General features: G+C 38.8%; 1 protein-coding gene across 3 annotated transcripts in view; it reads left to right on the forward strand.

Annotated features, from left to right (window-relative positions):
• Positions 1–27117, forward strand: part of DLGAP5 (DLG associated protein 5) — a 42323-nt gene that overhangs the window by 4602 nt on the left and 10604 nt on the right. For all 3 annotated transcript variants that reach the window (XM_023231103.1, XM_023231094.2, XM_023231111.2), the window contains 11 exons: positions 3616–3809; positions 5257–5319; positions 6372–6456; positions 6886–7008; positions 8269–8342; positions 10655–10929; positions 11977–12104; positions 12538–12664; positions 16057–16142; positions 17253–17413; positions 23737–23841. In XM_023231103.1, the coding sequence (XP_023086871.1) occupies positions 3616–3809; positions 5257–5319; positions 6372–6456; positions 6886–7008; positions 8269–8342; positions 10655–10929; positions 11977–12104; positions 12538–12664; positions 16057–16142; positions 17253–17413; positions 23737–23841 (1421 nt within the window). The remainder of the gene's footprint in view (positions 1–3615; positions 3810–5256; positions 5320–6371; positions 6457–6885; positions 7009–8268; positions 8343–10654; positions 10930–11976; positions 12105–12537; positions 12665–16056; positions 16143–17252; positions 17414–23736; positions 23842–27117) is intronic.

Below are 27117 nucleotides of genomic sequence, written 5' to 3' on the forward strand. Positions count from 1 at the left end.
GTGGAGGTTGCAGTGAACTGAGATCACACTATTGCACTCCAGCCTGGGTGACAGAGTGAGACTCCATCTCAAAAAAAAAGATCACTTTGGCTGCTGTGTTGAGAATAGATTATAGGTTAGTATGTATGACATCAGGGAGAGCAGTAAGTAGACTATTGCAATACTTTAGTTGATATTAAAGTATTAAAAGACAAGGAGCTGGTCGTGGTGGCTCACACCTGTAATCCCAGTTCTTCCGGTGGATCATGAGGTCAAGATATCAACACCATCCTGGCCAACATGGTGAAACCTCATCTCTACTAAAAATACAAAAATCAGCTGGGCATGGTGGTGCGCACCTGTAGTCTTAGCTACTTGGGAGGCTAAGGCAGGAGAATCACCTAAACCCAGGAGATGGAGGTTGCAGTGAGCCGAGATCGTGCCACTGCACTCCAGCCTGGTGACGGAGCAAGACTCTGCCTCAAAAAAAAAAAAAAAAAAGACAAGGGAAAACTAGTAAAGAACCAAGGAACAGTGCAAAGTAATGTAAGAGGATAACCAGAAGAACATGCTGTCCTAGAAACCGAATAGGAAAGTGCATATCAAGGAGAGACTGGTTAACTATGTTAGTCAGTACTGCTTGTTAGATCATGTATAATAGAAGTGAGAATTTGGACTTCACTGTGGAGGTCACTGGTGATCTTGAATAGTTTTGGTGGAGTGAGATTCAGGGAATCAGATTGGAATGGGTGAGTATAATCAAACCTTTAGATATAATTTGTAGTCTATAGAAAACATGGGGCCTAGAGGAATGAGTAAACAAATATAGCTTGCAAGGACATTCAGTAGAAAACTGCCTTTTGTCAGTAAGACAAAATCTGTTTTGTCAGACAGATCTGTTTTAGATGAAGAGATTTAAAAAGACATCCAAATAAAATGCGTTGATCTTACTTGGTTCTTGATTTAAATAAAAGACCTCTTTGAAACAAGTAGAGAAATTTAAATCTGGACCCTGTAATAGATAACAAGGAATTACTGCTGATTTTGTTAAATGTGATGATGATATTGTGGCTGTGAAAGGAAATGTTTTCATTTTATTTTTTTATTTGTTTTATTTTTTGAGACAGAGTTTTGCTCTTCTTGCCCAGGCTGGAGTGCAATGGCGTGATCTCAGCTCACCGCAACCTCCGCCTCCCGGTTTCAAGTGATTCTCCTGCCTCAGCCTTCCCGATTTGCTGGGATTACAGGCATGCACCATCACGCCTGGCTAATTTTGTAGTTTTAGTAGAGACAGGGTTTCTCCATGTTGGTCAGGCTGGTCTTGAACTCCCGACCTCAGGTGATCCACCCACCTCAGTCTCCCAAAGTGCTAGGATTACAGGCGTGAGCTACCACGCCTAGCCGGAAATGTCTTTATTTTTAGAAGTATATACTGAAGTATTTAGAGATGAAATCTTCTAAGCATAATTTGTTTTAAACAACTGCAGCAAAATGTTCATAAATATTGAATCTGGGTAATAGGTATATGGGGTTCATCAGAATTCTGTTTGTGTGTATATTAGAAGTTTTTCATAATTTTGAAAAATTAAGAGGGAATATAAAGAGTGTTGGAAATAGGCTGGGCATGGTGGCTCACACCTGTAATTCCAGCACTTTGGGAGGCCAAGGTGGGTGAATCACCTGAGGTCAGGAGTTCAAGACCAGCCTGGCCAACATGATGAAACCCCATCTCTACTCAAAATACAAAAATTAGCCAGATGCAGTGGCACATGCCTGTAATCCTAGCTACTAGGGAGGCTGAGGCAGGAGAATTGCTTGAACCCAGGAGGTGGAGGTTGCAGTGAGCCAAGATTGCGCCACTGTACTCCAGCCTGGACGACAGAATGAGACTGTCTCAAAACAGGCCAGTCGTGGTGGCTCACGCCTGTAATCCTAGCACTTTGGGAGGCTGAGGCAGGTGAATCACGAGGTCAGGAGTTCGAGACCAGCCTGGCTAAAATGGTGAAACCCCGTCTCTACTAAAAATACAAAAAATTAGCTGGGCATGGTGGTGGGCGCCTGTAATCCCAGCTACTCGGGAGGCTGAGGCAGGAGAATCGCTTGAATCTGGGAGGCCGAGGATGCAGTGAGCCGAGATCATGCCGCTGCATTCCAGCCCAGGCGACAGTGCAAGACTCTGTCTCAAATAAATAAATAAAAGTGTTGATAGTAGAGAAACAGGTAACTCTCTTGAAGAATTTTGCCTTAAATGGGACTAGAGAAATAAGTGCTAGATGAGGATGTAGGTTGGGAGAAATTACTGCATGTTTGTAACTTCATAATGGCAACAATTCAGTAGAGGAAAAAATAGATGAGTGAGAGGATAAGTTGCTGGAAGAATGTCCTTGAATAGGTGAGAAGGAATGGAGTACATCTATTATAATAAATAGCACCTATAATTGTATTAGTGATCCCAAAACTTAGCAGCTTAAAACAATAAACATTGATTATTTCATACAAGTTTTGTGGGTCAGGAACTTGGGTATGGCTGAGCTGGGTGATTCTGAAGGTAACAGCCAAGATGTCATCCAGAGATATATCTGAAGCCTTAACTGAGACTGGAGGATCTGCCTCCAAGATGACTGACTCACATGAACAGCAAGTTGATGCTGGCTTTTGGCAGGAGGCCGTAGTTCTTTGTCATGTGGATACCTCCACAGGACTGCTTGAGTCTTCTTAAGGCCCCACATGGCACCTGGCTTCTCCCAGAGCAAGCGACTCTTCAAGAGAGAGCAAGGCAAACACTACCTGGTTTTAGAAGTCATATTCCATTATTCCTGTGATACTGTCTTGGTCACACAAGTCAGCCCTATTCAGTGTGAGAGGGGATGACACAGGGCAAGACTACCAGGAAGTGAGGATCAGTAGAGGGCAGCTTGGATGCTGGCTATCATGCAAGTTAGTTCATTTAAAAGTGAAGCATAGCAAGCAGTTAATATTTGAACACATAAAGGCAAAATGAATACAAATTTTAAAAGACTAGGGGTTGAAAAAACTTGTGGTTAGAGTGCTAAAGAATTAACAAGAAATATTCAAAGCATTTCCTTTTGTGCAGAGAGGTCTTGCTGTGTTACTCAAGGTGAACTTGAACTCCTGGGCTCAAATGATCCTTCCGCCTCAGCCTCCCCAGTAGGTGAGACTATAGGTGTGTCACTGTGCCTGGCTTATTGAAAGCATTGTTTTTTTTTTTTTTTTGAGACAGAGTCTTGCTCTGTCACCTAGGTTAGAGTGCAATGGCGTGATCTCGGCTCACTGCAACTTCCATCTATCTCCTGGGTTTGAGCAATTCTCTTACCTCAACCTCCCGAGTAGCTGGGATTCCAGGTGCCCGCCACTATGTCCAGCTAATTTTTGCATTTTTAGTAGAGATGGGGTTTCACCACGTTGACTAGGCTGGTCTTGATCTCCTGACCTCGGGTGATCCGACCTCCTTGGCCTCCCAAAGTGCTGGGATTACAGGCGTGAGCCACTGCGCCCGGCCTGAAAGCATTTTTTAGCAGCAGTTGAAATGACACAAAAATAATTGTTTATACGTTTGCATAACTTTTCATCTGAAATGTTTTATATACTGTGTGGTTTTGGTTTTTTTCTGCCTAGGGGCAATGAAAACTATTCTAGGTGATCAACGAAAGCAGATGCTCCAAAAATACAAAGAAGAAAAGCAGCTTCAAAAATTGAAAGAGCAGAGAGAGAAAGCTAAACGAGGAATATTTAAAGTCGGTCGTTATAGACCTGATATGCCTTGTTTTCTTTTGTCAAACCAGAATGCTGTGAAAGCTGAGCCAAAAAAGGTAAATTTAGTGTCTTAATATAAAGGAATAGTTTTTTGTTTGGAATTTTCTTCAAGACATTAAGTGACTAAAATAACCCCTTTCCCTTAGTCTCTTTATTAACTGGTTGGTAGAAGGTGGGAATGACATAATAGTAGCTCACAAGAATGAAAATCAGGTCCCTTAAGATAGCTGTAGGTAAGCTGAGATAGGATAAAACTAGGAAAATGGGTAGAACCAGGCTGAACAATGTTATGCAAAGGATTTGGTGTTTATCCTGTAGGTTATGCAGAATCAGGAGAAGTTTTTAAATAAGGGTAGTGCCATTGTCAATAATTCAGGAAAATACTATAGCCCTAAAGATTTTGGTCTGGAAAGGGAAACATTTATAGATAGGGAGACCAATTGTGAGACTATTGTAATAGAATAGATGGAAAGGGGCAGTGGGTTTTAAAAGGAAAAAATAGGTGTAAGACATCTAAATAAAGGCATTTGACAGGACTGGTGGCCAAGTAGATGATGAGGGGTAAAGGAAATTGAAAAAGCAGAGAGATGCTCTGCTGCTAAAAGAGATAAGGAAGACAAGAAAAGAAACAGGCTTAAGTGGGTGCATGTTAATAACCTCTTAAAAAATCTTAAACTTGTGTGGGCCACCTAGATATTAGCAAAAATTTGGAAAGCAGAATGGAAATCGGTGCTAAGATGTTGATTTAGGATATAATATTGGAGGCCGGGCGCGGTGGCTCAAGCCTGTAATCCCAGCACTTTGGGAGGCCGAGACGGGCGGATCACGAGGTCAGGAGATCGAGACCATCCTGGCTAACATGGTGAAACCCCATCTCTACAAAAAATACAAAAACTAGCTGGGCGAGGTGGTGGGCGCCTGTAGTCTCGGCTACTCGGGAGGCTGAGGCAGGAGAATGGCGTAAACCTGGGAGGCGGAGCTTGCAGTGAGCTGAGATCCGGCCACTGCACTCCAGTCCAGGCGACAGAGCAAGACTCCGCCTCAAAAAAAAAAAAAAAAAAGGATATAATATTGGGAGTATGGATGGGTGTTTAAGCTGTAGGACTAAATGAGACCATTCCAATAAGGATATATAAAATTATGAAAAAGTGAGCTCTAGAGAGCACCTTTAGGTAGGCAGAAGTCCAGTACAAGGCTGAGGACTGGTCAGAGGCAAGAGAACTAAAAGAGAGGATAGAAGCTCATATTAATGATGATTCCAATACCTGGAAAATATGGTTTGAAATTTCTTTCTCACTGAGAAATATGAGTAAATTTTGAATTTACTAACTTAATTTAAATCAAGCTAGAACCAGAAAAAGGAATTTAAGTATCTTTTTGCTATAAGAGATTAAGGATAAAATTTAACTTTAAAATGGGAACTTTATTTTGTAATAAGTTATGGAAGTAAACCTTTACTAGTTCATTTTTTTTTTAAGTTTATGTTCTTTTGACTATTCTAAGGCTATTCCATCTTCTGTACGGATTACAAGGTCAAAGGCCAAAGACCAAATGGAGCAGACTAAGGTATAGTTGATAGCAGATAATTGTTACTAAAATGATAAAGTGTACTTTTTTAGTAAGTAAATTCTTTTTCAATCTAGTATCAGATTCAAACATAATGATTAATTTACTAGAGTTAACAGGTACCAAAGTCACTGTTCTTGGTATGGTGACATAGAGCAATTTCACTTAAAATATTTGCTCCAACATTCCTTATGAGATCCATGGCAAACTGTCTTTGTGTCACACTCTTGTTTACTGGGCTCCTATTATGCATTCCAAGTTACCTGCATGAAATGCAGATGGGGAGGAAAGCACACAGGGTAGGTGTTATAAACTTATGGGTCTTCAAAATACTGTAATAGAGATATTAGGAGGGTTACTAAAACAAAGTGAAGTGGGCAAGAAGGGAAATAGTATACTTCTTTATCAGGTGAGGAAGCTAAGTTCCATATATGCATATATATTTTGCATTGCTATGATGTTCCTGGTGTTGTAGGCTTTTGGATATAATAAACTAAATTCCCTTTGTGGAACTTACGTGTAAGGCTTTAAGAAAAAATCAATACATAACATGTCAGAAGATGATAAGTATTATGGAAGAGATGGGGAGATGGGGTGTACTAGAAGTAGGTGTGGGGTAGAATTTTGATTGGACAGTTAAGGAAGGCCTCCCTGAGATGAAAGCCTTTTGAGTGAAGTCATTATGGAAGTGGAGGAGAGACCATGGGAAAGAGCTTTTTATCCAGGAGAAGCATTTCCTAGGCAAAATTAGAAGGTCTTGAAGTGAAAGCACGTCTAGGAGTGTTTAAGGACCTTCAGAAGGCAAGTTACAGTTAGCTGTTTTTAAAAGCTTGGGTTATTCACATTTTCTAAGTTCTGTGATTCTGAAAAAGGATGTAACCTTTTTTGGAAGCTAAATGGAAAGCTTTTCTTTCTCATTTTATTTGGGGTAGTTTTTTGTTGTTGGGTTATTTACAGTGATCAGATTTCAGATGAGGAATCAATTTACAGATTAAAAATATGGTTTGATTCATTATGCAATTAAATCACGTAGCATCTGATCTCTTAAATAGATTGATAACGAAAGTGATGTTCGAGCAATCCGACCTGGTCAGAGACAAACTTCTGAAAAGAAAGTGTCAGACAAAGAGAAAAAAGGTAGGAATATTAGCAATTACTATAAATCCTCTGAGGCTACCATGGCCATACTTTTTTTTAAGTGTCCAGAAAGTCAACTGGAATTTGTTTGTTTGTGACAGAGTCTTGCTTTGTCACCGAGGTTGGAGTGCAGTGGCGCAATCATAGCTCACTGGAGCCTCTACCTCCTGGGCTCAAGTGATCCTCCCACCTCAGCTTCCTGAGTAGCTGGAACTACAGGTTTGCCACCATGCCCAGCTGATTTTTATGTTTTTTGTAGAGACGGGATTTCACTATGTTACCCAGGCTGGTTTCGAACTGCTGGGCTGAAGTGATCCTCCTGCCTCCCAAGTAGCTGGGACTACAGGCATGCACTACCGTGCCTGGCTTCATAGCCATAATTTAATAACTACAAGGGACATTTGATTTGGTTATTTTTTTTCCCCACAGTCGTGCAGCCTGTAATGCCCATGTCGTTGAGAATGACTCGATCAGCTACTCAAGCGGCAAAGCAGGTTCCCAGAACGGTCTCATCTACCACAGGAAGAAAGCCAGGCGCAAGAGTTGCTAATGGTAAGAACTATTCCTTGATCAATGACTGAACTGGAATGTTTGGTCCTTGAGGTTTTTGTGTTCCATTTCAAAAATCAACAAGTACTTCTTTGAGTAGGAGAGAAGGAAACGGGAAATTCTAATACCTGAAAATAGATTCTGTGCCCTGACTTCTGGTTAGCACACAATGGGTGCCCAAACATTGAAGAACTTAATTAGTATAAGCAGTGTTTCAAAGTGAAAAATTAATGGTCCGAATAAATCACAGTTCATTTATTTGGTGCAATACAATGTAGCCATTAAGAACAGTATTATTAAAGAACACTTAATGACGTGGTTCATGATATATTATGTGGGCAAAGAAGAGCATGTCAAACTCAACAGTAGGATCGCAATTCTAAAAAGCAGTATGTGAATATGTGGACATAGGACTGGAAAACCATACCCCGAAGTGACAACTGAGTAATGGAATCCTGGGTGATTTGTCATTGTTGTTTGTAGTTTTCTGTATTTTTCTAATTGTCTGTAATAAATATGTACAGGCTGAGCAACTGTAATCAAAACATCCAAAATCCTGAGCACCAACATGACATTCAAAGGTCATATGCTCAAAGGAAATGCTCACTGGAGCATTTCAGATTTTTGTGTCAGGTATTCTGAACCTGTAAGTATAATGTAAATATTGCAAAATCTGGAATCTAAAATATCTCTGGTCCCAAGCATTTTGGATAAGGGATACTCAATCTGTATTTGGTATTCAGAGGAAAAAGATAAAACACTCTGGTTTTGAAAACAGATGGTTTGTATTTGGCAGGAAATTCCATAACCCCTTTTATAATGTGGCTTTTTTTTTTTTTTTTTTTTTTGAGACGGAGTCTTGCTCTGCCGCCCAGGCTGGAGTGCAGTGGCCGGATCTCAGCTCACTGCAAGCTCCGCCTCCCGGGTTCATGCCATTCTCCTGTCTCAGCCTCCCAAGTAGCTGGGACTACAGGCGCCCACCTCATCTCCCGGCTAGTTTTTTGTATTTTTTAGTAGAGACGGGGTTTCACCGTATTAGCCAGGATGGTCTCGATCTCCTGACCTCGTGATCCGCCCGTCTCGGCCTCCCAAAGTGCTGGGATTACAGGCTTGAGCCACCGCACCCGGCCCCATAATGTGGCTTTTAATCATAAAAATCCTTCAAGACATATATTCCCACTGTTGCTTCTTTTCCTTTCCCAAGTTACCTAGTATTTTAATGTAGCATTTCTATCTAGTAAAATAAATATTTTATTGTTTTAGAAAACGAACCAGAAAGAAAGGTGCCAAGTAATAAAGGAAGACCTGCCAAAAATGTAGGAACAAAACCTGACAAGGTAGAGAATAAACATCTTTTTACTTCTAGATGCTTTGAAAATCTCATTGCTGCTTTCATAAAGTTGAAATTAAACATAAAGAACTGCTTCAAGAGGTTAACCTACGTATGTGATAAAACTTCCTGAACCATAAGAAAACATCAAGAGGATTTACTCTTGTTGTTTTTCAGGTATCTTATTTTCAGAGCTTTATAGGTAGAGCATAATTTGGTTAGAAGATGGAGAAAAATAATAAAAACACAGCTGAGAGAAACCTGTATGTGGGAATTAGCCAAGACATAAGGTGAAGTGGGGTGAAATGCATTGACTTTGGATTCATTTAGGCCTGGGTTTGAATACTCTCTCTGATTCCAATTAGCTGCATAACCCTGGGCAAGTTATGTAGTTTATGAGGTTGTTTTCTTATTCCTAAAGTGGAATACCTGCATAGAGTAGTTGTAAGAATTAAATAAACTAAAATTTCTGCCTACATCTAGCACAGTTTCTAATAAGGTCTTCAAAAAAGATGCCCCATTTGAGGACCCAACCTCTTGGCTTATAATCTATGGTATAATTTATTTCTGGTTTTTTTTTTTTTTTTTTTTTTTGTTTGAGACAGAGTCTCACTCTGTTGCCCAGGCTCAAGTGCAATAGTACGATCTTGACTCACTGCACCTTCCACTTCCCAGGTTCAAGTGATTCTCCTGTCTCAGCCTCTCGAGTAGTTGGGATTACAGGCACGCACCACCACACCCATCTGATTTTTGTATTTTTAGTAGAGATGAGGTTTCACCATGTTGGCCAGGCTGGTCTTGAACTCCTGACCTCAGGTGATCCACCTGCCTTGGCCTCCCAAAGTGCTGGGATTACAGGTGTGAGTCACTGCACCTGGCCAGAATAATTTCTTAATTTAAAAAAAGTATCAAAGATTAAGTAACCTGGCTAGATTCTCAGTTAAAAATCAAACACAGATCGAGAAAGGAAATATACAGTGAATCTTCACAGATAAAGCAGCTGGACCTTATAGGTCCTCCCTTAAGATTAACCCTTTAGGATTATCACTAGTTTTTGCTTTGACTGCCATGCTGGCTTCAACAGTGTTACCACTTAAACTCTTGTCCAGGTTGAAATACCTGGGTTTGAGTTCATATCTTACTAAAAATCAGAAACCTAGAAACCTCTAGAAATTATTTAAATACCAAGTAACACATTGACTTGAAATAGTAAATATGCTTTGTATTTTATATGGTTAATCTTCTGTGTTACATTGAAAGTATTGCTGTTGTGATAAGACTATTTATAATCTAAGGTTATTTAAGGATTTGGTCCTTAATAGTCATTCCATAATGTTAGATTTCTGATTTTAAACCATTGTAAATATCAACATAATTTTTTTTTTTTTTTTTTTTGGAGACAGAGTCTTGCTCTGTCACCCAGGCTGGAGTGCAGTGGCACGATCTTGGCTCACTGCAAGCTCCACCTCTTGGGTTCACACCATTCTGCTTCCTCAGCCTCCCAAGTAGCTGGGACTACAGGCTCCTGCCACTAATTTTTTGTATTTTTAGTAGAGACGGGGTTTCACTGTATTAGCCAGGATGGTCTCGATCTCCTAACCTCGTGATCCACCCGCCTTGGCCTCTCATAGTGCTGGGATTACAGGCATGAGCCTCCGTGCTGGCCATGATTATCAATTTAAGTAAAAAGATAACGTATTTATTGAATAAGTTTTTCCATATTAATTTTCCATTATCTTTTAATTTCTTGTAATACCTAAAAGGTATTAGTTAGTCTTTTAATAAGAATTGATTTGGGCTGGGTGCGGTGACTCATGCCTGTAATCCCAGCACTTTGGGAGGCCAAGATTGGCGGATCATGATGAGGTCAGGAGATCGAGACCATCCTGGCTAACACAGTGAAACCCCGTCTCTACTAAAAATACAAAAAATTAGCCGGGCGAGGTGGCGGGTCCCTGTAGTCTCACCTACTCTGGGAGGCCAAGGCAGGAGAATGGTGTGAACCCAGGAGGCAGAGTTTGCAGTGAGCTGAGATCCAGCCACTGCAGTCCAGCCTGGGAGACAGAGTGAGACTCCGTCTCAAAAAAAAAAAAAAAAAAAGAATTGATTATATTGATTATATTCCCGGGTAATAGCAATGGGTTTAGCGTAACTGGTCTTCTGATTCCATGTATACACTTAATTGTATCTGTTTTTATCTCTCAAATTGTGTACATAGGACATATATTTCTGTTGTCATATTTTCAGACCTATAAAAATTGGTTGAATATATCCTCAGAAGAGAGAAATCTTACTCTACTTTGTTAACTCACATCCTAGGGTATTTCTTGTAAAGTCGATAGTGAAGAAAATACTTTGAATTCACAAACTAGTGCAACAAGTGGAATGGATCCAGATGGAGTCTTATCAAAAATGGAAAACTTACCTGAGATGAATACTGCAAAAATAAAAGGGAAGAATTCCTTCGCACCTAAAGATTTTATGTTTCAACCACTGGATGGTCTGAAGACCTATCAAGTAACACCTATGACTCCCGGAAGTGCTAATGCTTTTTTGACACCCAGTTACACCTGGACTCCTTTAAAAACAGAAGTGTAAGAATATGATCTTAATGATACGTCCCTTGATAAGATGCGTAATAAATGCCTTTCTTTTTTTTTTTTTCCTTTTTGAGACGGAATCTCGCTCTGTCACCCAGGCTGGAGTGCAGTGGCGCGCTCTCTGCTCACTGCAAGCTCCGCCTCCCGGGTTCATGCCGTTCTCCTGCCTCAGCCTCCCGAGTAGCTGGGACTACAGGCGCCTGCCACCACGCCTGGCTAATTTTTTGTACTTTCAGTAGAGACGGGGTTTCACCGCGTTAGCCAGGATGATCTGGATCACCAGACCTCCTGATCCGCCCACCTTGGCCTCCCTCCCAAAGTGCTGGGATTACAGGCTTGAGCCACCGCGCCCAGCCATAAATGCCTTTCTTATATTTGGTCTGTGCTCTTAAAAAGTTATTAGTGAACTATGTTAATTAGGAATCATGAAATTTTTTCTTTAAAAAAAATTCTTCAGAAGGTACAATAATGTAATTGACAGTTTTTATATTTCTTATGCATTGTTATTTTCACTATATGGTTTGGGGTTTTTTGTTTTTAATAAGTGACTTAATTATAACACAAATAAATTTTTCAAAAGAAGAAAAATTGCTATACTAATTTAACTCAGATACGACTTTTTCCTCATTTTCTTCTGGCTTAGTGTTTAGAAAAACTGCCTCTGAAGACAAAAATGATTAATTTGCAAAACAATGGAAAAATCAGTTGGAACCTTTAAAAGAAAAGGCAAGATCATTTTGCAAAGACTGGCTGGCAGCAAATATACTAAAAACTGCTCAGCATCATCTAAGACTATTAAGTGTTTATGTTCCGTTAAGAAATCTTCAAAATCTTTGAATCTCATTACAATTAATTACTAAAGATGGACATTCACACTATAGGTGTTTACATTTTCTCCCCTCCAGAATACACATTTTAAAAAAATACAAACATTTCTGTTTTAGCCCAGATCTATTAAAAAGTGACGCAATTTTGAAACCCTTTATATTAGATTATATGGAGTTCATGTTTCATGAAGTATATTTTTGCTATTGTTTTTAGTGATGAGTCTCAAGAAGCAACAAAAGAAATTTTGGCACAAAAATGTAAAACTTCTTCTACCAAGACAATACAGCAAGATTCACATAAATTGCAATGTCCTTTGAGTCCTCTAACAGTTTGTCATGAAGGTATAGTATTTAATTATTCATTTTTTAGAATAATGTTATTTATCAATAATACAAAAAATATTTTTCTTTCAGGTGTAGTAATTAAATTTTTACTTTTCTGGATTATTACTTGTCAGATTTGTTTGGAGCTCTTTTTCACCATATCATTTGGGGATATGAACTCAGGGTCAGAAAAGACAGGAAAGCATGGGTAAAGATACCTGAAGAGATCATTGGAATGAAGAACACAGACAGAAGAGGGGAAATAAATGTAAATTTAAATAAAAAAATATTGAGAGTTATTTTAGAGGAAATGTGAATTAAGTGATTGAGGCAGAAATAAAATTTTAAACATTGAAAAGAATTGAAGGATATTTAAAATGTCTTTTTAGGGGCTGTCATTTTAGGAATTGTTGCTTTGAAATTTATATGTAAGATTTTCTTTAATTTATAGAACATGTTTTAAATAAAAATGAAGTTACTACTAAAAATTCAAATGGCCTTCCGATAAAAGAAGTCCCACCACTTGAAAGAAATGAAGGTCAAATAACTCAGCCCCACCATGATGTGCCATATTTCAGGTATGTCTGTGTGTTTCTAGTGTAAGAATGTTGTATTAATATCTAGACATTTAAAACCAAAACTAAAAATTTTTAACCTTAATATAGTGGGGGGAAACTGATACTAGGTGATTTTCATGTTTAAATTTTAGTTATTTCTTTTATACATTCATGTGGTTCCTAATTCAAAGGGTAGGAAAAGGTACAAGTGAGAAGTCTCCTTCTCAGCACTGTGACCCAACCGCATAGTCTGAACATTTCATGAAGGCAGGTGTTACTCATTTCTTGTGAATACTTCCATGGATAGTTAATGCTTATGTAGACAAATATAGGCATACACATTTTTTTCTTTTTTAAAAAATATGATAGGCTGGGCACGGTGGCTCACATCTGTAATCCCAGCACTTCGGGAGGCCGAGGTGGGAGGATCACAAGGTCAAGAGATTGAGACCATCCTGGCCAACATGGTGAAACCCCATCTCTACTAAAAATATGATGGCACATGCCTGTAGTCGCAGCTGCTGGGGAGGCTGAGGCAAGAGAATGGCGTGAACCCGGGAGGTGGAGGTTGCAGTGAGCCGAGATAGCATACTGCACTCCAGCCTGGCAACAGAGTGAGACTCCATCTCAAAAAAAAAATACATATATATATATATATATCTAGACAATATCGTACAATATACACTATTCTGTTTGCAAATCAAAATAGATGAGAAGTATCTCACTATAGTTTTACTATTCATTTGTTCTATTATGAATATTTTTTTTTGAGTGACTTTCTTTTTTTGTTTTGAAATGGTCGCACTCTATTGCCCAGGCTGGAGTACAGTGACGTGATCTCAGCTCACTGCAGCCTCTCTGTCCTGAGCTCAAGCCGTCCTCCTACCAGTGGGTGGATAATTTTGGTGATTTTTTGTTTTTTGTTTTTTGTTTTTTACTTTTGTAGGACAGGGTCTTAAGATACTGCCCAAGCTGGTCTCGAACTTGCAGGCTCAAGCGATCCTTTTGCCTCGGCCTCCCATACTGTTAGGATTACAGGCATGAGCCACTATGTCTGGCTTAATTTCTTTTTCAGAGCCCTAGGTTTTAGAATTATAAGGGATTTTAGAGGTAGCTAATCCATTGTCGTTCCACTGAGTTATTGAAATATTAAGCAGTCTACCTAACTGACAATGTGAGGGCTAAATCATTTTTGCTATCTCTCCTTTTTTTTTTTTTTTTTTTTTTTTTTTTTTTGAGACGAAGTCTCGCCCTGTCACCCAGGCTTGATCTTGGCTGTGTGCAACCTCTGCCTCCCGGGTTCAAGCAGTTCTCTTGCCTCAGCCTCCTGAGTAGCCGGGATGACAGGCGCATGTCACCACACCTGGCTGATGTTTGTATTTTTAGTAGAGACAGGGTTTCACCATGTTGGTCAGGCTGGTCTCGAATTCCTGACCTCGTGATCCACCTGCCTCAGCCTCCCAAAGTGCTGGGATTACAGGCAAGAGCCACCATGCCCGACCCTCTGCTTCCTCATTAATCGTCATGTTGTGTCATTGAATATAAACAACTCAAATTTTTTGTTTTTGTTTTTTTGAGACAGGGTCTCACTCTGTCACCCAATCTGGAGTGCAGTGTCTTGATCTTGGCTCACTGCAACCTTGACCTCCCGACCTCCCACCTCAGCTCCTCAGGAGGCTGTTTCTAGCGTAAGAATGTGTTTCTAGCGTAAGAATTTTATATTAGTATCTAGACATTTAAAGCCCAAACTAAAATATTTATAACCTTAATATAGTGGAGGGAAACTGATGTTAGGTGATTTTCATTTATCTTTTAAATTTAAATTTTTTTTTTTTTAATAACAGGAGGGTACCACCATGCCTGGCTAAATTTTTTTAAGTAGAGATTGGTTTTCACCATGTTTCTCAGGCTGATCTGGAACTCCTAGGCTCAAGTGATCTGCCTGCCTCTGCCTCTGCCTCACAAAGTGCTGGCTGGAGTTATAGGCATGAGCCACTGAGCCTGGCCCTAATTTTTTTTTTTTTTTTTTTAAGAAACAAAACCTGCCAGGTGCGGTCGCTCCCGCCTATGATTCAGCACTTTGGGAGGCTGAGGCGGGCAGATCACCTGAGGTCAGGAGTTCAAGACCAGCCTGGCCAACATGGTGAAACCCCATCTCTACTAAAAATACAAAAATTAGCTGGGAGTGGTGGTAGGTGCCTGAGACTCTGTACCTACTAAACAGTAACTCCCCATTCCTCAGCCATTCCCTCCCAGCCCATGGTAAATACCATTCTACTTTCTGTCTCTATGATTTTGACTCAGCTAAGTATCTTATTTAAGTAGAATTATGTAGTATTTGTCTTTTTATTACTGGCTTACTTCATTTAGCATAATATCCTTGAGGTTCATTCATTGTAGCATGTGTCAGACTTTCCTTTTTAAGACCGAATAATATTTCATTGTATGTATATAACACATTTTGCTTATCCATTTGTCTGTCAATGGACACTTGGGTTGCTTCCATATTTTAACTGTTGTGAACAGCTATGAACATGGGTGTACAAATATCCCTTTGAGACTCTGCTCTAAATTCTTTTGGGTGTATATCCAGAAGTAGAATTGCTGGGTCATATGGTAAGTCTATTTTTAATTTTTTGAGGAGCCGCCATACTGTTTTCTATAGTGGCTTTGCCATTTTACATTCCTACCAACAGCTTACAAGGGTTCCAGTTTCTCTCTACGTGCTTGGATACTTTTTACATAGACACAAATTAAACTTCTTTTAGGCCTGGGTTTCTCAACCGTGACCCTATTGACATTTTAGATTGTATACTTGTTGTGAGTATATATCCTATACCTCATAGGCTGTTTTGTAGTATCCCTGGCCAGTAGCACTCCTCTAGTCATGACAATCAAAAATATTTCCAAACACCACCAAATGTTCCCTAGAGTGGGGCAAAATTGACCCAATTGAGAACCACTGCCTTTAAGCAAGCAAAGCCTAATAATTAGGATCTGTGAGACCCTATCACTGTAATCCTAGAATTAACAGTTTTAGCTTTAATTTACTCTTGACAGTTGAGTTGGCTTTAGTTTCATAGAAAATGCAGAGAATCTGATGCACATTTAGAAATGTCTGACTTTGATCAGCCTCTGAAAAAGAACAGAACTAGAAATGTTAGCTTAAAAAGTAGGTTCTTGGTATTATCCATCCACATAAGTTTTAGATGTAAAAGAATGTACATACACAGGGTATCAACTTGTGTTTATGGATTTTAATATATCACAGTTTATAAATATTCAGTATCAACTATGGGAAAATATCATGGCTGCCTTTTATAACTTCCTAATATTATGTATCATGTTATACTAATACTTAGATAGTAGTGTAAAAACCACTTGTAGAACTGAAATGTATGTCATAATTTTAGAAATATCCTCCAATCAGAAACTGAGAAATTAACTTCACATTGCCTCGAGTGGGACAGGAAGCTTGAATTGGACATTCCAGATGATGGTGAGGCAACATTTATATTTTTTGTGTTTGCTTTCTTTTACTATGGTTACATTTATCTGAAACATAAAATATAGCATTGCCTAACTTTATAGTTTCATTATTATTCAAAGTAGCAAGAATTTTTCTTTTTTAACCTGATGTCTACAATAAAGTAGCAAGTGTTTTTCATATCTCAACATATGTTCCCTAACATCTGTGCTGAAATGGTATATAACTTAAAAGATTTAAGAAATTAGAATATTGACTATCATTCCTTTGACTTAGACATTTTTCTAACCAACCAAGCAAGTAACAGTGAATATTATTAGCTTTTTTAATATGACTTTATGGGTGATATCAATATCTGATATTGTTTACACAAAAATATATTCCAAATGAAAATTACCTAAATCAATATGAGAAAGATTTTCTGAAGAGTTCCTTAATCTATTTGGGGAAGCTGTTTAGAAAAACTTATGTGCTCTCAGTATGAAGTCCTTCTTAGATAATTGTTTGCAGTGAGTTATTTGACTTTTTTTTTTTTAATTAATTTAAGATGAGTGTTGCTCTTGTTGCCCAGGCTAGAGTGCAATGGCGCCATTTCGGTTCCCTGCAACCTCTGCCTTCTGGGTTCAAGTGATTCTCCCGCCTCAGCCTCCCAGTTGGCTGGGATTATAGGTGCCTGCCACCACGTCCAGCTAATTTTTGTATTTTTAGTAGGGGTGGGGTTTCACCACATTGGCCAGGCTCGTCTCGAACTCCTGACCTCAGGTGAGCCGCCCACCTCGGCCTCCCAAAGTGCTAGGATTATAGGCATGAGCCACCGTGCCCACAGGTGTGAGCCACCGCACCCGCCTGATATTGACTTCTTATAAAGTACAAGAAGAAGTAGAATGCTATTTAGTATATAGCAATAGGTATGAGAATATATTGTAAATTTTGAGCAAGAATTGAAGCAAATAGTTAATAATCAGTTATTTGTATGACGAAGTTTTGTGGTAGATATTTTTTGTTTTGCTTTGACAACCTGTGAGCCTTAGGATGTTTAGAGTGAAGTCTTATCAGTGGGCTGACTTGCAATGAATGTTCTGTTTTGTCTTTTAATTTTAAAAAACCTCTTATTTCCTTCAGCTAAAGATCTTATTCGCACAGCAGTTGGTCAAACAAGACTCCTTATGAAGGAAAGGTTCAAACAGTTTGAAGGACTGGTTGGTGATTGTGAATATAAACGAGGTGTAAAGGAGACTACCTGTACAGATCTGGATGGATTTTGGGATATGGTTAGTTTTCAGGTATGTGGTTCAATATTTTAAATATATTAACTTTGGACTTTTTTTTTTTTTTTTAAGTAGCAGGAGTGAAATGGGGTAATAGTAGCTGCTTAGGTACCTGTAATATTAAATGAGATGTTATAAAGCACCTTTATAAACTGTAAAACATCTAAATTTTATGACTGATGTACTCTTCTCCCATATATTCTCAGGATAATTTCTATATAGGTTGAAAACTGAAATTATTTTCAACTCTTGAATAGTCTGTAATGATTCCACCTATGAGAAATGAGTCAACTGGCCTTTGGTAGTTGAGTTCAGCTAGCAGTTACTGAGTTCCTGTTGTGTGCCCATATTGTATTAATCTGTTATTGTATTAGGAGTATTGTATTAGGAGTTGATAAAAGACTTCATTCCCTGTCCCAGAGGAGTTTGTAATTTGATTAGTGACCGAGATACAAAATATAATTCTAATGTAGAAAGTGCTGTGATAAAAGAAATTACTAGGAAGATTCGTAAAGGTATGGGGGAAGATGACTCTAGCTTTTTGAACTTATTTTAGAAATAAGCATATAAAATAGCATTTCAAGACCCAACAGTCAACAATAGACATCGAAACAAGCTTCAAAGCTAAAAGAAAAAGGCCAAAGCAAACATCTAGGAAGAAAGCTATTTGGATGGACTTTTAAATGCAAGTACTCATATTCTCAAAGAGACCAGACATTTCATCTGTCAAGTAAAAATACCTGTTAAAGAACATTCAGAGAATAAATAGCTTTTTGAAGTTAAGCAATATGAGAACAGAAATGTAAGATACAATAGGTAGAATATGAAGTTAAGGAAATCTCAGCCAGGCACAGTGGCTCAAGCCTGTAATCCTAGTACTTTGGGAGGCTGAGGTGGGAGGATCACTTGAGCCCAGGAGTTCACGACCAACCTGCGCAACATAGTGAGAGCCCGTCTCTACAGAAGATAAATTTAGCTAGGTATGGTTGCACATGCCTGTAGTACAAGCTGTAAGACAGAAGAGCTTAGATAAGAAAATGACATGGACCAGTCCAGGAAATAAAGCCAAATTATAGGAATTCCAGAAAAAGAGAACAGGAAAAAAAAAAAAAAAAGAACTGGGGAGCAAGTGAACAATGAAGGAGCCCGTTGAGTGTTTAGCACTGAGAATCAGAGTAGACCCACAGCAACTTACATCATTAAATACCATTATATAACTCTTGGGATAAAGAGGGTAGGCTAAAGTATCCAGGGAAAGAAAACAAATTTTATACAAAGCATCAAGGATTAGAGTAGCATTGATCTCTCAACAGCAATATTATGAGCTAGAACAATACTCTGAAAATTCTGAGGGAAATTAACTTCCAGCCTGGAGTTCTATACGGAACCAATCAAGTAGGAGGGTGGAAAGGCACTTTTCAGACACACAAGATCTCAAAGTTCACCTTCTTCCATGTACCCTTTCTCAGGAAACTGAGAATGTCCTTCACAAAGATGAGGGAGTTACCCAAGAAAAGAGGAGTGGGCTCCATTCCCAGAAAGAGGCAAGACCCTGTCTCAAAAAAACCAAATGAAAACCCTGAGCAAACAAAAGGCAAAACATTTATAAAGTCTAAAGAAAACGTTGTGAGGAAAGAAACGGAATCTCAGCAACTGTATGGCCCAGACATGAATAGTGTTTATGTAGTCATAATTAAGCATTACTTTATGATCAGTTTTTATATATTTACCAGTTTTCATAATAGTTGGTTCACTAGCACCCATCAATTCTGATTATTTGATTCTGTGGCGATTTTTGTATCATTATTAGTTGTGGATTTAAAAGTATGATGTGTTTTCATTGTTTATAGTCTTTTTTTTTTTTTGAGATGGAGTCTTGCTTTGTCACCCGGGCTGGAGAGCGGTGGTGTGATCTTGGCTCACTGTAACCTCTGCCTCCCAGGTGCAAGTGATTCTCCTGCCTCAGCCTCCCGAGTAATTGGGATTACAGGTGCCCACCACCATGCTGGGCTAATTTTTGTATTTTTAGTAGAGATGGGGTTCACCATGTTGGTCAGGCTTGTCTCAAACTCCTGACCACAAGTGATCTGCCCACCTCGGCCTCCAAAGTGCTGGGATTACAGGTGTGAGCCACCACGCCCGGCCTATAGTCATTATCTTGATCAATGCTCATTTCCCAGCTTTGGCTTAGTGGGAGCCACTTCAAGTTGGCCATTGGGGCACTTTTTTTTTTTTTTAACACAAATGAACTATATTGAGGTATAATTTACATATAAAATTTATTCATTTGAAATGTACAGTTCAATCATTTTTAGTAAATTCACAGAGTTGTGCAATCATCACCACAATCCAAATGTAGAACTTTTTTTTTTTTTTTTCTGAGATGGAGTTTCACTCTTGTTGCCCAGACTGGAGCGCAATGGCACAATCTCAGTTTACTGCAACCTCCGCCTCCCAGGTTCAAGCAATTCTCCTGCCTCAGTCTCCCAAGTAGTTGGGATTACAGTAATGTGCCACCACTCCTGGCTAATTTTGTATTTTTAGTAGAGACAGGGTTTCACCATGTTGGTCAGGCTGGTCTTGAACTCCTGACCCCAAGTGATCCACCCACCTTGGCCTCCCAAAGTGCTGGGATTACAGATATGAGCCAACACACCCAGTCAGAACATTTTCATCAGTATAAAAAGATCCCTCCTGCCTGTTTGCAGTCAATCCCCATTTCTATTCCTAGACCCAGGCAACCACTAATCTACTTACTGTCTCTGTAGATTTGCCTTTTTTGGGATATTTCATATAAATAGAATCATATATTATGTGGTCTTGTGCATCTGGCTTCTTTCACTTACCATGTTTTTGAGTTTTATCCATATTGTAGCTTGCCCTGTGTTCTTCATGCCTTTTTATTGCTGAGTAGTATTCCATTGTATGGATATCACTATTCACCAGTTGATGGACATTTAGATTGCTTCCACTTTTTGGTGATTATTAAGAATCTGTGAATATTTCCACACAAATCTTAGTGTGGACATATCTTTTAAAATTTCTCTTGGGCAGATACCTAGATATTGCTAGGTCATATTGTAAATTTATGTTTAACTTTTTTTTTTTTTTTTTTTTTTGAGACGGAGTCTCACTTTGTGGCCCAGACTGGAGTGCAGTGGCCGCATCTCAGCTCACTGCAAGCTCCGCCTCCCGGGTTCACGCCATTCTCCTGCCTCAGCCTCCTGAGTAGCTGGGACGCCCGCCACGTCACCCGGCTAGTTTTTTTTGTATTTTTTAGTAGAGACGGGGTTTCACCGTGTTAGCCAGGATGATCTTGATCTCCTGACCTTGTGATCCGCCTGTCTCGGCTTCCCAAAGTGCTGGGATTACAGGCTTGAGCCACCACGCCCGGCCTTAGTTTAACTTTTTAAGAAACTGCCCAAACTGTTTTCCAAAGTGATTAGACCATTTTCAGTCCCCCCAACAGTGTATGAGTGTTCTGTTTTTCTGCATCCTCACTAATACTTGTTATTGTCAGTCTTTTTTATTATAGTAGTCCCCTCTTATCAGCAGTCTTGCTTTCTGTGGTTTTAGTTACCTGAGGTATAGTACAATAAGATATTTGGCAGGGAGGAGAGACCACATTCACATAACTTATTACAGAATATTGTTATAATTGTTCTATTTTATTGTTGATTATCATTGCTCATCTCTATGCCTAATTTAGAAATGAAACTTTATCATAGGTATGTATGTATAGAAAAAAACATAGTATATAGAGGGTTCAGTACTATTTGCATTTCAGGCATCCCCTTGGAACAGATTCCTTGAAGATAAGGGGGAACTGTTGCATAGCCATCCTAGTGGGTATGAGGTATCTCATTGTAGGGTTTTTTGTTTTTTGTTTTTTGTTTGTTTGTTTTTTGAGTCGGTCTTGCTCTGTCACCTAGGCAGGAGTGCATTGGCACAATCTCACCTCACTGCAACCTCCAGTTCCTGGGCTCAAACAACCCTCCTGCTTCAGCCTCCCAAGTAGCTGAGACTACAGGCATGTGCCACCATGATTGGCTAATTTTTGTATTTTTTTGTAGAGGTAGGGTCTCACCATGTTACCCAGGTGCCCAGGTCTTACTCCTGAGCTCAAGCAATCCACCCTCCTCTGCCTCCCAAAGTGCTCGGATTACAGGTGTCACCATGCCTGACCTCATTGTAGTTTTGATTTGAATTTCTCTAATGAGTAATGATATTAAGTATCTTTTCGTGAGCTTATTCACCATTCATGTATCCTCTACTGAAATGTCTGTAAATCTTTTGCACCCATTTTTAAATTCGATTGTCTTTATTATTGAGTTTTAAGTATTCTTTATATATTCTGGATACAAGTCCCTTATGAGAAATATTATTTGTAAATATTCTTTGAGTTTATAGCTCGACTTTTAATCCTCTTAATGGTATCTTTTAAAATGCCATTTTAATTTTTGTTAAATTTTTCCTTTTTTTTTTTTTTTTTAGATGGAGTCATACTCTGTCACCTAGACTGGAGTGCAGTGGTGTGATCTCGACTCACTGCAGCCTGTCCGTTCCAGGTTCAAGCAGTTCTCATGCCTCAGCCTCCCATGTAGCTGGGATTACAGGCGCATGCCACCATGCCCAGCTAATTTTTGTATTTTTAGTAGAGGGGATTTCACCATGTTGGCCGAGCTGGTCTTGAACTCTTGACCTCAACTGATCCACCCACCTTGGCCTCCCAAAGTGCTGAGATTACAGGGTGCGCCACTGCATCCGGCCAGATTTTTTTTTTTTTCTTTTATGCTGTGATTCTGACATCATGTCTAAGAACTCTTACCTAACCACAAGTCATAAAGGTTTTCTCCTGTGTTTTAACAGTCTTATGATTTTAGTACTTACAGTTCAGTCTATGATCCATTTGGTTAGTTTTTGTATATGGTATGAGATTGTGAGTCTAAATTCATCTTTTTGCTTGTGGATAACCAATTTTCCAAGCACTGCTTGTTGAAAAGACTGTCTTTTCCCCCATTGAATTGTATTGGCATCTTTGTTGAAAATCAGTTGGTCATGAGTGTAATTCTGAGTCATTTTGACATTTACTTTTTTTTTTTTTCCTTTGAAATGGGGTCACACTTTGTTGCCCAGGCTAGTCTTGACCTTCTGGGTTCAAGCAATCCCCCTGCCTCAGCCTCCCAAGTAGCTTGGATTATAGGCATGTGCCACAGTGCCTATAGACATTTACATATTTTTAAGGGAGAGCAAAGCTGAGAGGTTGTGTGTGTGTAAGTGCATAACATGGAAACTCAAAGCATGGTTACCAAACTGTTGACAGTAACTAACTCTTTGTAGGAGACTGGAAGTATCAGAAAGATGGAGATTATATTTCCATCCTATTAAATATACTTGTATCTTCTAAAATGAGATTATGTCAAGAAAATGAGAAAAGGCACAGATTGGGAGAAAATATTTGCAAAAGATGTATGTGATAAGACTATTATTCAAAAGATACAAAGAGCGCTTAAAACCCAGGAATAAGGAAATGAACAACTCAATTAAAAATGGGCAAAAGACCTGAACTGTTAACTCACCATAGAAGATATACAGATGGCAAATACGCATATGAAAAGATGCTCAACATCATATGTCATTAGGGAACTACAAATCAAAACAACAGATACTACCACATACCTACTAGGGAACAGTGAAAATTCAAAACACTGCCAACAGCAAATGCTGGGGAGGGTATGGAGCAATACGAACTTTCCATTCATTGCCTATGGGAATGCAAAATGTTATATCCACTTTAGAAGACAGTTTGGCAGTCACTTGCAAAACTAAACATACTTCTACCATACGATCCAGCAATTGCGCTCCAAATGAGTTGAAAACTTATGTCCATATAAAACCTGCACACGGATGTTTTTAGCAGTATAGCAGCTTTATTCATAATTGCCAAAACATGGAAGCAACCAAGATGTCCTTCAGTGGAGGAATGGATAAATAAAAAGAAATTGGATTGTGTTCACATCGTGTAATTTAAGAAACAAAAACATTTAGGATGTATTTTCTACCATTTTAGCATTTTAGTCAAAAATAATCTAGGAGAGTTATTCATATATGATATTCTTTATGTAGATTTTGGAGGTTTGTAAGACAAAAGATAATGAAAAACTTTACCATAAAAATTCTTGATTTGAACACTAAATTGAGAATGACTCAGTCCAGTTTTAATAACTCATCATTTCTGAATCGCCATTTTTAATTATTTTTTAGTCTTCAACTCATTAGTTTATAACTTTAATATGGCTATCATTAATCTGTTAAATTTGTGCTTTATTTATTAACAGATAGAAGATGTAATCCACAAATTCAACAATCTGATCAAACTTGAGGAATCTGGGTGGCAAGTCAATAATAATATGAATAATAATATGAACAAAAATGTCTTTAGGGTAAGTTTGTGGGTTTATATCCAAATTTTTTTTCTAGTTAAGGAACTGTTCTACATACATCCAGATTTCTAATATAGATTCTTCTATTTGTTGTTTTTAAGTTTTAAAAACATTTAGCTTCAGATTTCTCATCATTTTACAAAGTTAAGTCTGTATATTGCTTACAGTGTATTGATTCCCTTTGAAGAAAGAGCAAGCAAATCGATCAACATAAAATTTAGGATAGTTATGTCTAGAGAGAAGGAGAGGCTGTGATTGAATTGGGGTACCCAGAGGGCTTCTAAGTTACCACATAGTGGATATATGAGTGTTGGTTTTATTCTTTAAACTGTACTTACACATTTTGTTTTAATAGTAGTAGGTAATTTATATAATGCTTACTATGTGCCAAATATTATTCCAAGTACTTTATATATATTAACTTAATCCTTACAACAGTTACATGAAATGGAAGCTGTTATCCTCGTTGCTTTGTTAACATGATAGATTTTGTTCTTATTTGTTTCTAGTAATTATCTTTCTAGTAATGTTTTTGAATTCAAAGTTTTTGGTTTGGGTGGACACTTTTCAAACTAAGCATTCAGTTTTTCTTTATGATATGAGAAAAATGCCTGTAGTTATAAACTCAGCTTGTCTAGATTGGTATTTTATTATACTATGTAATCCAAATAAAAACTCTCTTGAATCCTATCTTAGGAGTTTAACTTGTTAAAGTGTTTTTTTTTTAATCTTTTTTTTTAAACTTTTTTTTTTTTTTTTTTGAAACAGAGTTTCGCTCTTGTTGCACAGGCTGGAGTGCAGTGGCATGACCTTGGTTCACCACAACCTCCACCTCCTGAGTTCAAGTGATTCTCCTGCCTCAGCCTCCAAAGTGCTGGGATTACAGGCATAAGCCACTGTGCTCGGCCTTAAAAAATACTTTAGTAGGCCAGGCGCAGTGGCTCATATCTGTAATCCCAGCACTTTGGGCAGCTGAGGCAGGCAGATCACCTGAGGTTTGGAGTTCAAGACCAGCCTGACCATCACGGAGAAACCCCGTCTCTACCAAAAATACAAAAATTAGCTGGGCGAGGTGGTGCATGCCTGTAATCCTAGCAACTCGGGTGGCTGAGGCAGGAGAATCGCTTGACCCTGGGAGGCGGAGGTTGTGGTGAGCTGAGATCACACCATTGCACTCCAGCCTGGGCAACGAGCAAAACTCCGTCTCAAAAAAAATTTTTTTTTACTAATAAAGTCTCACGACAAGGACCCTGAGGACAGTAACTAAATTGATTGAATGGATTTCAAAACTATAAATAGTGAAGGATGCTATTTCATTATTAAAGCTACTGTGGGTATTTCTTAGTAAGGATTTAGTCCTGGAAATAATAATATCATCAGTAATGCAGATCATGGCTGTGTCCTAGAGAGATTTGTAATTCTGCCTGTTATCACCAGGTGTCTCTCTCCTACTTTATTTTACAGGCTACTGTTAAGATAATCAAACAAAGTAAAGCTAATCTTTTATACTATACTTGGATACCACTCCCTACTACCTCTTATTTATTAATCCCTTATTCCATCAGTTAGTCTTGTTTTCCCTTCCCCCTTTTTTCCATCAGTTTTTAAACATGTGTAAGTGTCTTATCATTTACATTAAAACAAAGAAACCTGTGGTGTCTGCTTCTCCCTTTAATTGCTTGTACACCATTTTTCTCTTCCTTCCCAGTCACTGACAAGCATCCTAAAATGTTGTCTATACTCAATTATCTTTGTTCCTTTATTTCTCCAACTCATTGCAATTCAGTTTTACCCCCTCTATAACTTTAGAGTAGTTATCTAAATTATTAATCCACTAGTTGCTTAAGTTACTAGGCACTTAATTTTAAAATCTAACCTTTCTAGGCCAGGCGTGGTGGCTCAAGCCTGTAATCCCAGCGCTTTGGGAGGCTGAGGGAGGCAGATCACCTGAGGTCAGTTCGAGATTAGCCTGGCCAACATGGTGAAACCCTGTCTCTACTAAAAATAAAAAATTAGCCAGGCGTGGTGGCGGGCGCCAAAAATCCCAGCTACTCAGGAGGCTGAGGTAGGAGAATTACTTGAACCCGGGAGGCAGAGGTTACAGTGAACCGAGATCATGCCACTGCACTTCAGCCTGGGTGACAGATCAAGACTCTGTCTCAAAAAATAAAATAAATAAATAAATAAATCTAACCTTTCTGCAGTATTAAATATGGTCTACTTTTTTGAGATAGTCTTGCTGTGTTGCCCAGGCTGGAGTACAGTAGTGCCATCTCGGCTCACTGCAACCTCTGCCTCCCAGGTTCAAGCTGTTCTCATGTCTCAGCCTCCTAAGTAGCTGGGATTACAGGTAGGTGCCACCATGCCCAGATAATTTTTTTTCTTGTATTTTTATTTTTGTATTTTATTTTTTGAGACGGAGTCTAGCTCTGTGGCCTAGGCTAGAGTGCTGTGGCACAATCTTCATTCACTGTAACCTTCGCCTCCCAGGTTCAAGCGATCTCCCATCTCAGCCTCCTGAGTAGCTGGGACTACAGGCATGTGCCACCATACCCAGCTAATTTTTTATATTTTTAGTGGAGCTGGTGTTTCTCTATGTTGGCCATGCTGGTCTGGAACTCCTGTCCTCAAGTGATCCACCCACCTCAGCCTCCCAAAGTGCTGGGATTACAGGCATGAGTCACCGCACCTGACCTACTTCCTTGTTTTTGAAATTATATTTCCTTTCTACTTCTTTGTCTATTCTTCAGTCGTGTTTGCATATTCGTTTTCCATTTATCCCTTAAATGTTTCTGATACTTAGAATTCCTACCTCTACTCTCTTCTTTCCTTCCATAATTTTTCTGTGCAATCTTACCCAACCTGTGATGATTCCCAAGTCTGTATTGCAGACCACACTTACTAGGCTCTAATTCTATATATCGTGACTCAATATACCTTAAAAATCAATATATGCCAAACTGACAGCATATCCACACACACCAATGTTGCCCTGTCTCATAATGCTGTTACCATCCCACCAGGTGTTCAAGATAGAAGTCTCAGTATCTCTTTTGGTCCTTTGCTTTCTTTATTTCACCATCTCCACCCCACAGACATCCAATAGATGAGTAAGTCCTCTCAATTCTACCTTTCAATTATCTGTTGAATCTATCCACTTTTTTCATCTCTTACTCCTTAGTCTGAGTGATCTTTCTAAAACACCAACTTGATAATGTTAATCTTCTGCTTAAAAATCACTAATAACTCTCTATTCCTTTGTCCTTTGTGTAAATG

The sequence above is a fragment of the Piliocolobus tephrosceles genome, chromosome 6 (assembly GCF_002776525.5).
Source record: "Piliocolobus tephrosceles isolate RC106 chromosome 6, ASM277652v3, whole genome shotgun sequence".
Taxonomy (NCBI): Eukaryota; Metazoa; Chordata; class Mammalia; order Primates; family Cercopithecidae; genus Piliocolobus; species Piliocolobus tephrosceles.